This window comes from Mixophyes fleayi, chromosome 7 (assembly GCF_038048845.1).
Source record: "Mixophyes fleayi isolate aMixFle1 chromosome 7, aMixFle1.hap1, whole genome shotgun sequence".
NCBI classification, from domain to species: Eukaryota; Metazoa; Chordata; class Amphibia; order Anura; family Limnodynastidae; genus Mixophyes; species Mixophyes fleayi.
This window is the reverse complement of record NC_134408.1, coordinates 24,166,369-24,179,620: the sequence shown is the minus strand read 5'-3', so window position 1 is coordinate 24,179,620 and position 13,252 is coordinate 24,166,369. Positions and strand designations below refer to the sequence as shown.

At 43.4% G+C, this 13,252-nt stretch overlaps 1 protein-coding gene across 4 annotated transcripts in view; it reads left to right on the top strand.

Moving 5' to 3' along the window:
* The first annotated feature begins 396 nt into the window (after positions 1-396).
* CAPN15 (calpain 15) overlaps positions 397-13,252 on the top strand; it is a 34,326-nt gene continuing 21,470 nt past the window's right edge. The window contains exons 1-2 of one of the 4 annotated variants that reach the window (XM_075179385.1): positions 429-497; positions 12,977-13,242. In XM_075179385.1, coding sequence (XP_075035486.1) covers positions 13,085-13,242 — 158 coding nt within the window. In that variant the 5' untranslated portion in view covers positions 429-497; positions 12,977-13,084. Of the gene's footprint in view, positions 498-4,075; positions 4,155-12,976; positions 13,243-13,252 lie in introns of those variants that run through there. The other 3 variants (XM_075179386.1, XM_075179387.1, XM_075179388.1) reach the window with 3 other exon arrangements.

The window sequence follows — 13,252 nt, the reverse complement described above, 5'->3', positions numbered from 1 at the left end:
TCGTTTAATATGTTCCTAATAGGCTGCTGAGTTGAATCTTGTCCCCCGGGCAAAAATTTGCCAACCAGCCCTGGCTGTTCTATATGGATAATAAAATAAATCTATAGACATATGTTGTGATTTCCCACTATACATATAAAGACACCACAGGTGGTTATGGAGTTAGCTATATCATAGACCCTCCAGTACTAAGTCTATAATCAGAGCTGCACACTAATCAGTCACCTCAGTGTAGTCTATTTACTGACAAAACAATTCCCAAGTTCAAGACCACTTTCCATCAGAGCCACATTCCAGGGACACACGAGCCCCCAGAGCTGTGACGTAGCCGCGCGGTGGCTGCCGGGAGTTGTAGTCCGCGATGGCGCAGGGCGGCGCTTGCGTCACTGTGCCGGCGGGTGGAGCTGCTGAGCTCCGGAGACCCGGAAATAGAGGAGAGGAAGGAAACCGGGTGAGAGGGACCGGCAGCGTCCGGACCGGTGCTGGGAGTCCCGCAGGTATGTGACATGGGTTTAGTGATAAGTCACTGTGTAATGTATGGTTTTATCGGTTCTGCCGGCAGCGAAATGGTTACATGCTGCTACAATTACCCGGACTCCACCTCCTCTACCTGAGGGGACCCCATAAAATAACCTGTGTTCCCCCTGTTATCCCCTCTGACACCCCCATTAACCTGTGTTCCCTCTGATATCCCCTCTGACACCCCCATGTATGCAGGACCCCCTCTCATTAACCTGTGTGTCCTATAATGTCCCCTCTGACACCCCCATGTATACAGGACCCCCCCCCCCTCATTAACCTGTGTGTCCTATAATGTCCCCTCTGACACCCCCATGTATACAGGACCCCCTCTCATTAACCTGTGTGTCCTATAATATCCCCTCTGACACCCCCATGTATACAGGACCCCCCCCCCTCATTCACCTGTGTGTCCTATAATGTCCCCTCTGACACCCCCATGTATACAGGACCCCCCCTCATTAACCTGTGTGTCCTATAATATCCCCTCTGACACCCCCATGTATACAGGACCCCCCCCCCCCTCATTAACCTGTGTGTCCTATAATGTCCCCTCTGACACCCCCATGTATACAGGACCCCCCCCCCCCTCATTAACCTGTGTGTCCTATAATATCCCCTCTGACACCCCCATGTATACAGGACCCCCCCCTCATTATCATGTGTGTCCTAAAATATCCCCTCTGACACCCCCATGTATACAGGACCCCCCCCTCATTATCATGTGTGTCCTAAAATATCCCCTCTGACACCCCCATGTATACAGGACCCCCCTCATTAACCTGTGTCCTATAATATCCCCTCTGACACCCCCATGTATACAGGACCCCCTCTCATTAACCTGTGTGTCCTATAATATCTCCTCTGACACCCCCATGTATACAGGACCCCCTCTCATTAACCTGTGTGTCCTATAATATCCCCTCTGACACCCCCATGTATACAGGACCCCCTCTCATTAACCTGTGTGTCCTATAATATCTCCTTTGACACCCCCATGTATACAGGACCCCCCCCCCCTCATTAACCTGTGTGTCCTATAATATCTCCTCTGACACCCCCATGTATACAGGACCCTCCTCATTATCATGTGTGTCCTATAATATCTCCTCTGACACCACCATGTATACAGGACCCTCCTCATTATCATGTATGTCCTATAATATCCCCTCTGACACCCCCATGTATACAGGACCCCCCCCCCCCCTCATTAACATGTGTCCTATGATATCCCTCTGACAACCCTGAATGCTGGACCCCCATCATTTTAATCTGTCTTCCCTGTAATATCCCCTCTGATGCTCCCCCTTTTTGCAGGGACTTGTGTTCCTTGTAATATCCCTTCTGACTCCCTCACTCATAATTAATCTGTTTCCTAAATTATCACTTCTGACACCCCTTGCATGCAGGACAACCCCATTAACCTATGTCTTCCCCTCCCTGTAAAATGCTGTCTCGCCTCCCTGTCATACAGGACCCCTGTCGGATTACATGTCTTTCCTGTAATACATCCTCTCCCACCCCCTGCATGCACGACCACCATCAACTTCTATGTCTTCCCTATAAAACTTTCTCTTGCACCCCCCCCCCCCTGCATGCAGATGCCCTCGGCCATCACCTTATGTGTGTGTCTGTCCTGTTACATCCATTTCTCATCCTAACCCCCTGCTTCACAATTTAGAGTAATTTGGTAATGTTAATGTCATGTCTCTAGTACCAACGGTAAAACGCAATGGAATTTGCTGGCACTCAGTGGTCGAAGTGGGGGTGTGTACAGTGGTATGTCTTACTACCACATCTACTGTCATCATTCTAACACTATCACATTCTAGTCACTATATATATATATATATTTATTTATTTTAATGGTAGAAGTGGGTTGTACACTGTGGTATGTCATACTGCTACTTCTCCCTCTTTGACCACTGCTGGTGCTTTTTAAATAAATGTTGCTGCTGTGTAAAAAAAAAAACCAAAAAAACATATTGATTAGTAACCATCATATGACATCCCCTGTTATTTTATAGACCTTTTATAGTTTAATTTTTTTATAGAAAGACTGGGTGCGTCGTCTCTTCACAATGTGTGATAGGTAAACACAACTGCACTGTCAGGACTGCAGGCCCTTCCCAAAGGAATGGGTTCCTTTTTCTCCCTGACCCTTAAGGTCCCTTAGAGGGTAAGGGACTTCAAGCCCTCCTTCACTGCAAGGTGTGAAGTCAAACTAAACTTGAAAAATGTATGGGTAGGTAAATAAGTTACACTTCCTGACCTCTATAGGGTACTTTTAAACCCCATGCATAAAGGCAGATCTACAATGATTTTAGCCAATAGGGCAAGAAGTTATATAGACCCTCATATTGCCTTAAAAGTTAATGACCCCTGTTTCCTGTGTGAGCGTTTTGTCCACCAAATAAAACTAAATCCTTTAGACTTCCTCATTCTTTTGAAATGAGGCTCCTATTATGGTACACGTGCCCTGTGTGTATTTGCCCTTATCCTTTCGATGGCCCTTAATCTTGATTCTTCTCATCCCGACATTAATATATATTATAACCCACCGCAGTTCCTCGTGTCTTCTTCTTTGCCAGACGTTCTCCTAAGGCCTGTGTATGTATATTAATAAATGGACATAAAACATTGAAATAATCTTGGGCGGCGAAGACTTTAATAAAGCCTTGTATCTCTCCCCACATCCGTTCCAAGATACCAGTTATTTATAGGGGGGGGGGGGGTGTAATTGATTCCATCAAGGCAAAGACGTTTTGAAATACTGCAAGTTTGAACCTATTTCTATGGTTAGCCTTCAAACCCTTAATCATACCTATAGCCCTTACATTAGCCCAGTGGTTGCCAAACTGTGTACCTAGGCTCCCTGGGGTGCCTTGGAGATCTCACAGGGGTAAGCAAGCCGGGGGACTACTTGGTAATAATTTTGGCTTAGTGGTGCCTTGAAAATATTTTGGAGACCCTAAGGGTGCCGTGAACTGAAAAAGTTTGGAATCCACTGCATTAGCTCTTTTCCAAACACTGAACTCTGGACCTAACATTAGTCCTAACCTAAGCCAGGGGCCAAGCTCTTCTCTCACTAACCATAAGAGATCCCCAAACCTCTAAAATGCCAGGAAACTCCTCACGCAACATAATTTGTACTACAGGACATTAAAACATATCCTGCTATTTTGTACAGGGTTTGGGGTACAGTTGAACCTAACCCTGTTGTGGTGGAATGCGTTGTGTGCCCACTAGTCTGATGTTGCTCAAGGCCCAATAATATCTGCAAGATGCGCGTCCTAGTTCTCCTCAAGCCCATCATTCTATGTGTGTTTCTTCCTATCATTTTTTGTTTATTCGTTTGGCTTGCTTCTTGCCGTCCTTTTCCTCTCATATAAACGACGGTGCCGGAATTTAAAAATATTGTGTCATTAGATATAATGAAGTCGTCCTTATCAGTAGATTCCAGGATGTCCTATCGCTCGCTATCCTCATAAACCATGTTCATAATCTTCTTTCACACCCGGTGTTGTCACTCTTAAAACGTAGAGTTTGGCGATCCACCTCTGCACTCAGGAGTCCGCACCCTGGGCAAACATTGACCCTTTCTCCTACCGGCCCAGAGTCCATCTGTAAGCAAGGTATGTTTAGAATTCGAGGGCACCCTTAACAAGGTATAATTTGCTGGACGTGATTGACCTTACTTAACACCAGCGCTTTTTTATTCCCTTTTTATATGAGCAGTAAAGTATTAAAACTTTCTGTATTGGCAGAAAAATGTTTCTTGCTTTTTATCATTTCTATATTGCCCACTGAGTCACTCCGTAATTAGTACTTAGGGCAGGTTTGAAAACACGTCTCAGAACTTTAAACTTTGCCCCTCTAACCATCTCCCAAGCAGCTATAGCACTGTGCCTGCATGAATTGACTGGGGCGATACTTTACTTTTTAACAGAGCTGCAGTGGAAAGTCAGGGTAAGCTGAGCAATGTATTCTACCTTCATGCTTTTATATATGAACATTTCAATTCTGAGGTTTAGTGATCCTTTAATTATAGTGCAGTTTGCATACAGTGTTAGGTAATGAGGTGTGCAAGGTTACTAACCAGATGCTGTCTATGGTTATATAGACTTTTTTTTTTATCTGCTTGACTGCACTGGCACTCCTATTACCGTGTCACGTGACTGGAGCCAAGGGAGAGATTAGTCGATAGGGATGAATAGAAAATACCCTTTAAAGTGAAGTGCCAGCAGTAAGTATGGCTTCTGGGATTTCTTAGGGCCTGTATTTATAGAGATCAGCCAGTGAAATCAAACGACTAATAACTTAGTGAATAGTACAAGGTGGGCTTAACGTCAGGACCCTGTTTGTGTGCAATTTATTTGCAACTCGCTACAAAGCTGCAGGATCTAGAGGTACAGGGCTGAGGGAAGGAGCTGTAATTTGGCAATATGTATGGAACTGTGAGACGTGGAAAGATGATGTGCAATTAGTCCTTGGCACATTATATAGCTAGAAAATGTATAGAGCTTAGCTGTAGCTGGGGTGTAGGAAAACAATTAGCTGACACAGAAAAGCGATGTTTTGTTAGGAAAGACATAGAATCGCTGTGGACAGCTGTCGAATAGACTCTGGGGGAAGATTTGACCTAAGAGTGGGCAGCATTGGAAAATGAATGGCTGAATATATTGTCTACCTGGCGCCTGCCCACATAGATGCCACCTATTATTTTTGTACTGAATCATTGTTAACGAGAATAATGTAGAATATCACTAAGAACTCGTGGCTATCAGATCTGAGTGAATGGGCAGGGTGCATTAAAAAATATTGGTTCTGTTCGCAGAAACGTTCACTTCTCCTATGTGTAGGAGGCTGTTAGGCTTTAAATGCTCTGATGGAATAACAATTAGAAGGAGAGATTCTCGGTTCAAATTCCAATAACAGCCTTTTGTGACCTTGGAGAAGTCACTTTGTCCTCCTCCATCCCATCAAAATTACACTGAGAACTGGGTCGGGCAGGGGATTTGTGGCTGTAAAATTCTGTGTACAACTCTGTCAAAATGATAAATTCAATAAATAAACAGCGTTGACGGCAGCAAAAAAAAAAAAGAAGAATTTGCCCGGAAAAGCAGCAGGGTTGTAGATAGTAAGGAACAGGTGTCAGGATGCAGAGGACAGAGATTTATGGGGATATATAGGCACAGGTTATAGACTGTGAAATGAGAAAATCTGGTTGTTTAATGTCACAGAGTAACTGGCTTCTTTAGAGCCCTATCAATACTTCTGTTTATAAAATGAGGTTCTGTAGGGCCGGTAAACCTAACACACCGTTGCCTTTACTTTACATCAGCGCTGCTAATAGCATTTACAAATGTATATGTGAAGGTCTCAGACAGATGATTGGTATTATGTTTACATTTGCTGAATGCAAATGATTGCTCTGTTATCAGCCATGGGTCCCATGGCAGTGTCTTTCGGTAGACTAAGCGCTTGTACTCACGGCATTTGGGAGAGCCGATCTTTGCTATAACACTGGTTTATAGTGATGGGTATGTGATACATTATTAATCAATTATTACATATCTGTTTGTGTATGGTGAGATATTGTGTATATTGTTCAATGAATTTTGTTGTTTTTTTTAGAGATTTACACAGCTCTTACCAATTTCATCTTGCATGTATGTCTATTTGACTTATGTATGTTTGTTTAGTGCAGGTATGTAGGTTTGGCTATACAGTATGGAGAACATTATATAGTAGTGATGTTATTGTGAAGGGAGCATACGGTTTCCCCTCTGTCTGTTCCCATGGGGAAACGTCCCCAGCAGACTTGCCCATTCTCCGTCACACCGGCACCGAGGCTGGCTAGTCGCGTCTGGTCTGCCAGGATGTCCTGGGTGTGCGACTACCTGGATATTCTGCTTGGTCAGCAGTCGTCTACACTAACGGCTATATAACATCCCTGTGTCCTTGGCTCAGGTACTGTGGCGTGTAGACTAGGATCTCTCTGCTCCCAAGACACTCAATAGGTTATGTTCTAAGGATTTACCTACCTAGGAACTGATGAGAGAACTAAGATAGATTATACAGGAAACCCTCAGAACATGACCTGTTGGGGGGGTCTTTGAGTAGAGGTAAGAATAGCTGACATACAGGCAGAGATATAGTTTCTGAATTGTGCACTCATCACTGTGAAAGAAGTTCTAGGAAATAAAGTAAAAGAAGTATTCTAATATTTTGTACCCTTCTGTTTACTGGATCTGACTGTCTCTGAAGTTCCACTGAAGTCAGTGATTCGTGCTGACTCTTTGCACACTTCCTTGTTAACAGTTTCACTTAATGCTTTGTTTTGATAATATAGTGACGGTTGGTATAGACAGCACCGTGCTGCTGTGGACCCAATACATAACAGGAACTGATAGCTGGCTCCTAAGTAGATGGACATGACATTGTTCTGCTCAGGAGCCAGCTGTTCATTCTAGGGCTATATCCCAGCCTTCCTTCCTATGGCACTCGGGTTATTCTTTTAGGAATCCACAGACTGAGAGTTATATAGTGGAAGGAGCAGGATCCCCAACAGCACAGAGCAGTTATTTCAGGCTCCTATCAAAACGAGGCTGGAAGTTCAAATTTCCATCTCTTCGTTATTATTGTGGAAGTCGTATAAAGAATCGTACAGTAGTACCATGTTGTGATTGTTATACAGAATATCTTACACCTCTACTTCCATAACTAACCATCAACACCCAATAATACTTATTATCACATGGCTAATAATAGGGGAACGGTCATTGGTTACCTAGTGTGGGGCATAACATAGTCCACAACATCTAAGCACTTCATGTACAATAGCAGACCTTGGAGCAATACATTCCCCATCATGTCCTATATACTGAATTTCATTATAAGGTATTTTTGCACTTTAAATCGTTTTCTGCAATAGTCTTAAGTACCAACATTTAAAGCCCAGAAAATAAGAACATATTGTAAGAATTGCTACAAAAATGCAGGAAACCAAAAACATTCTTTTTATGCAGTTTTATTTAAAAATAGGGACAATTTTTTAAAACTTGGCACCATCACTGGAAATTAGGGACAGTTAGCCACTATAAATTAATGCCATTTATTGCATGGCTCCATCTCTACTACGGATCCTCTTATTGGTGAAAGTGTTAAACTACTATTTAAAGTTACAGACAGTCAGAAGTCATGTACGGCTATTTGTAGAGAACAGTTGCTGCAAGCTGTAACCACAGACCCACTGTTGGGGGTCATAAGGATTCCCTCTCCCTCCAGTCTCAATTTGGATTGTGCCGCAGACAGGATGTACAGGTGTAATGACACCTACCATGTAAACAAGGGGGTGCTAGAATGATAAGGAACTCGTATATTATACTTGCTGATGCATATTTTATATCAATGCAGTCATGGAATTGCATTTAATTCATCACTCCTCACTTGTCATTAATGTCCTCCAAATAAATGTACAAGTGGGTAGAAAAGTGTTGCAATCAGTCAGACATTTGCTTTCATTTTCTCAAGTGTACTAGAAAAATAACACAATCTGCTTGGTTGTTATGGGCAACAACACCTTTTCTAGTTACCTGTCAAACCGGTTTCAGAAATTCCTCCCGTGGTATTTGCCGGTCAGTAACTTGTTAGGTTTACTTAAGACATTTAGTTTTGGGGTGATCCCTATATTCTTCTCTTCTCTCTATTCTCAATCTTTAAAAGGTCAAACTGGTTCCTAGTTTGCTTCCTGTATTGTACATTATTGTGTTCGCCTCTGTCCAAGACGCAGCTCAGTTATGTGCGATTAGGATGGAATAAGCGTGTTGCATACAGCATAGGCAAACCGAGGAGAGGGGGGGGGGGTTCCTAGTGCCTGGAAACCCCCCTCTGCAAATCCTGCGTTTGCCCCTGTACAGGAAAAAGAAATGTCTCTTACACATAGATGAGGTACAGCACATAGATACCATCCCTCTTACCAATCACTCCATTCATTGTTCTCCCCCCTCCAGCCACCCCTGATCAATTTACAGCTTCCTGTTGTTTCCTAGTCCTTCCACAACTGCTCACTTGGTGCCTCATGTGCAGTTATAACCGTAAATCCAGCTACAAGGTGAAATTTTCCCAGTTTAACTGGATTTACTCCTATCTCTGAATGAGGCGCTTGCTGGTTAAATGCAGAGAATGGTATGACCCTCACCGTGTCTAAGGCTGGGTACACACTACAGAAATGTTCTCCCGATGCGATATCGTTAATGATTTCACCAACGACTGAAAGTCCCGATCAGCAGCTGATTCATGTGTACACACTATACACGTTTTACATGATTTACCTTCAGGTCTGTGCTCTTCATCTGTCATAACCATCAGCTGAAAAGATGGTGACTCTGCACACTCTGTGTAGATATATGGACACTGCCGGTCCTGAGTGCGTACACACTGCAGAATTTGAACGACATTGTTCCATCGTTGACTGAGATTTTTAGTTCAGTTTAAAAATCAAATGAAGCGATAAAATGTGCATTGGTACAATGATCGTTGCAGCGTACACACTAATGTGATATCGGGCTGAATGGTCGTTTATCATGTGATTGTCTGAAAACACGGTAGTGTGTACCACGCCTAATGAGGGAAAGGAATCTGCCTCACATTGCCATATCAGCACTTTTACACCTCTCCTCGTATCGGCACAGTGACAAAGGTTCCTATACATCTCTTCTGTAGTCATGATAAGTTTCCATATCTGGTGCATGTATTGGACAAACCTTGCACTACCTTTGTCACACACATACTGAACTAAACCTTTTTACCAATACAATTTGCTTAAATGTGTACAGTTTAATGCAAATAGAAATCAGTGTTTAATATGAACTGATTTCTAGTGTGTTAAATTTTCAGTGGACCGAAGATGGACCTTTATGTCAATAGAATATATCTACACGTTTCATATATGAAGATGATTAAATACATTGCAATGAACGGATATAAATAATGACATATTTCTTTGTATATTTATGTCCTTTATATTGTCCATAACTGAATAGTCTGAGCAGATGGGAGGTTACATAACACGCTATGCTCAGTCTCAGCCCTTATTCTATCTGTGGTAAAATCTCACTAAACCTTGACTTATAAATCACTATATTTGAGTACATCCATGGTGATGGTGTGTGGTCATAAGAATGTGCTTATTACGTGTAAGTATAACTTAAAAGGGTCAAAAACATGCAGGGTCTAAAATCAGACTTCTGCCTTCTGTAGTGTGACAGCTGTTGTAGAACTACAAGTCCCAGCAGGCCTGGCGGGACGTACAATCTAAATAGATTGTTGTGACAGCGCCATCTATAGAAATGTGAAGGAACTGCACATTACCTGATAGTTTCTCTGCGGTCTATCCATTGAAGGAGAAAACCAAGCACCCCCCTTTCCTTTCCGATTAGACAAGTGAGAGGGGTATCCAGACCCACCAAACTGGGGAATCTGTTTTCACTAAAAGTGTTATTTTAAACATGTCGATTTCTGTCAGCATTTGTAAGCTTACATACATGTGTTTTGTTTACTTTAGTTGTTGTTTATAATGCAATAGTTTTATATAATGCACATATCTAGCAAGATTACCATGTACACTCAGTTTCTGTATTTTTGGCTCTGTGCTTAGAAAATGCTGTTTCCTGCTGCGTCCTTCCCTGTTTTGTGGATCCACTGCAGATGTGTCTGGTAATTAGTTGTTTTTAGAGGTTCTAGAATCCCCCTGAAACATACGTTTGGCAGAGGACGGAGTCTCACAGCTGAACTTACTGCGTCCCTGGCTTACGGAGGCTCCCTTAATGCTGTAACACTGTGATAGGCAGCCAGATGCAGTTCAAGGGCCCTCTAGTCCTTCAAAAGGGCCACACTTTTACTTTAAGCTCAATAATAAGTTAAAACCATGTTTAATCGAAGAAAGACACCTATCTGTAATAACATACCAGCAACAAGTGTTACAAGCTGATACATGTCTGACAAAGCAGGAAAGAGCCGGGGGGGGGGGGGGGGGCGAAAAGTGAAGGCTCACGGGGCCACGTGTGGCCCTAGGGCCACCTGGTGCCTTTCACTGCTGTGACACATTATTTACTCCCAGTGCAAGGTGGATGGGGGGATTCTCCAAAGCTTAAAGAACAAGAAACCTTAAACACTGTAAGGGGCGTATTCAATTAGGTTTCCGATCCGCGGGAACGGGCCGCGAAGTCAATCCACAATACCGCAATAACGTGAATTTTCGTGTGCACCCCATAGGGTTGTGTAGAAAAATCTGTGTTATTGTGGTACCGTATTACCGTCGATACTACCGCGGACTGGAAACCTAATTGAATATGCCCCTAAAAGTTAAATGCCGTACTCTATCTTTTAGCATATTCACTTTACATTGTGGGGGGAAGTCAATTGCCGGCGATGTGGCACGGATATCGCACAATGCTGGTAATTACGAGGAAAAATAAGCGGAGATTTCTTTCAAATCTCTGCCGCGAACTCGTTCCGTTGACACTTTGGGGCTAATTGAACCCTCCCTTGTATCTCCACTACAAACCTTTCTGGTCCTGGCATTTATAGTACATAATAGTGTATAGGAGCTGGGTACACCTTGAGGGTCTGTTCACACAAATGTGCTGGGAATATGAGAACACGTGAAGGCAATCGCGTGACATTTTACTGATGCTGTTTTCATGGCTTTTCTATGTGCCTGACCTGTCTGTGTTTTAACCAGTACAATCCTTTGTACAGGATGTGCACAACAACGCGTTATAAGTGGTTTATACCACATTCTAAAATGATAAACGCAGCATTACTGATTTTGAACGCTGTGGTGGGAACTTTCCCATAAAAAAACCTTCATTTTATTTTTAATGCGCCCGTCAGGTGTAGGCAGCAGGAAAGCACTTTAACAACTGCGAACGAGTCCTAAAGGGGACGTAAAGTAAAATGCAGAGGAACGTGAATCTGTTGATGTAAGGACTTTCCATGCAGAATGTGCCATTGATTGATGCCCTGTAAGCGCTGCTACTGTATATTGCTATAAATTCTTTACCAACTACTCTATTGTTTTCTTTACATAAAGGGGAAATTCTCCTGTAGGCCTGCAAATGTCATTTTATACAGAAAGGTCTGATCTGCATTAATCCTCCGCCATCTGTATGTGAGAGACACATCGGATGCAGACTCAGAACTTGCAGCATCATTAGACAGAACATTGACATCCCTGGCAGTGCCAGCTTCTGTTATACTTCTGTTAGATGGTCGGGGGGGGGGGGGGGTGGGTAACGCCAGCCTCTCTGCACTAATCTTAGGTCAGCATCCCTGATGATACATTGTTACACTGGCTTTCTTTTTCTTTATACAACCTAAGTGTTAGCACTGTCAACTCTCTCTCCCCCCTGGAATTGATAATGTCATTCTCTTAAGCAGTATATATATAATCTGTGTAATCTAGTGCTAATATTTTTGTGACCTAATCTGTATATAATGAATCATACTTGCCACATGCATTATGTCCTAAAGAGGAGACTGATAAGACTGTTTTTGTAGCATTAGAGGTGAGCTGTGAGGATCCTCCAAAACAGTGATTCATATAGTGATTCATAGCCAGCCTTTTCTTTACCTGTGTGCCTTGACTGACTGTTATTGATTGCCGACTGTGGGGTTTGGCTTGTGCTCTTTATAATTAACAGGGAAGAAATACCTTAAATAGAACGCGGGTACACTCCCCAGTGTAACAATAAAGTGATCAGGGGTTCACGGTGTTAGAGATTCTGCTGCCCCTCGTACTGCATGGGGATCTTTAAAGCAGGTTGTATACGTTGCCCATTAGCTTTAATGTTAAACTGTCAGAACCGATCCTCACTTTGGAACATTGGGGTTTCTGAGTCACATAATTGCAGAATTCTGAAATAACTTCTGTCACTGCCCTTCCCAGGTTGCAGTGGGGGTCAGGGTTATGCTGAATGGTACGTCTGCGTTTCTCCATAAACCATGCCTGTAGATACATTTCTGGAACGAACGCAGATCTCCGGTTCTGTTTTATGCTCTCTTTACAGCTTGGTTTATGGCCAATAGAGTGTCCTCTTTACAAGTATTTATTTGCATACAAGTGTGATGTAACGATGTTGCACGTCCTGTAAATACATGTGAATGCTGTAAGACCAGTTCCTTCACCTCATGTGTGCCGTACATGCCTTGTGTCCGTGTCATGGTGTCACCCAGTAGTGACAGAGCCGTGTGTGACCTTTTGCTGTATATTCCATTGTCATTTTAGTCACTTCTCCAACTTTTGTTTCTCTTCCTTTCTATCTGATGAAGGTGATTCCCTTCCATCTCATGCCTTCCTTCACCCTCCCTCCCCTCTCTACTTAATTATCTGTCCCTCCCTCCTGACAGCTGTGCCCATTCTCTCTGCTCATTCCCTTCCCTTCTGCTACAGCTCTCACACTTTCCCCGTCTCTCTTCCCGATGCCCTGGCACTTCCTGTGTGACTGCCTCGGAACTAGCCCGGGATAAGTTGTGTGAGGTCGGGCAGGAGTTGGCACACATGGGGAGTTCAGCGTCCTCCCTGGCAGCAGAGGGCAAGTCACACCATGGCACCATGGGCACAGCATACCCTGGACTCAGCCTGCTGGGCTGGCATAGAAGCGGGGCCCCGGGGTCCATATGGCAGGGCACGGTCATACCAATGTACAGGACGCACAGGTAAGAAGGT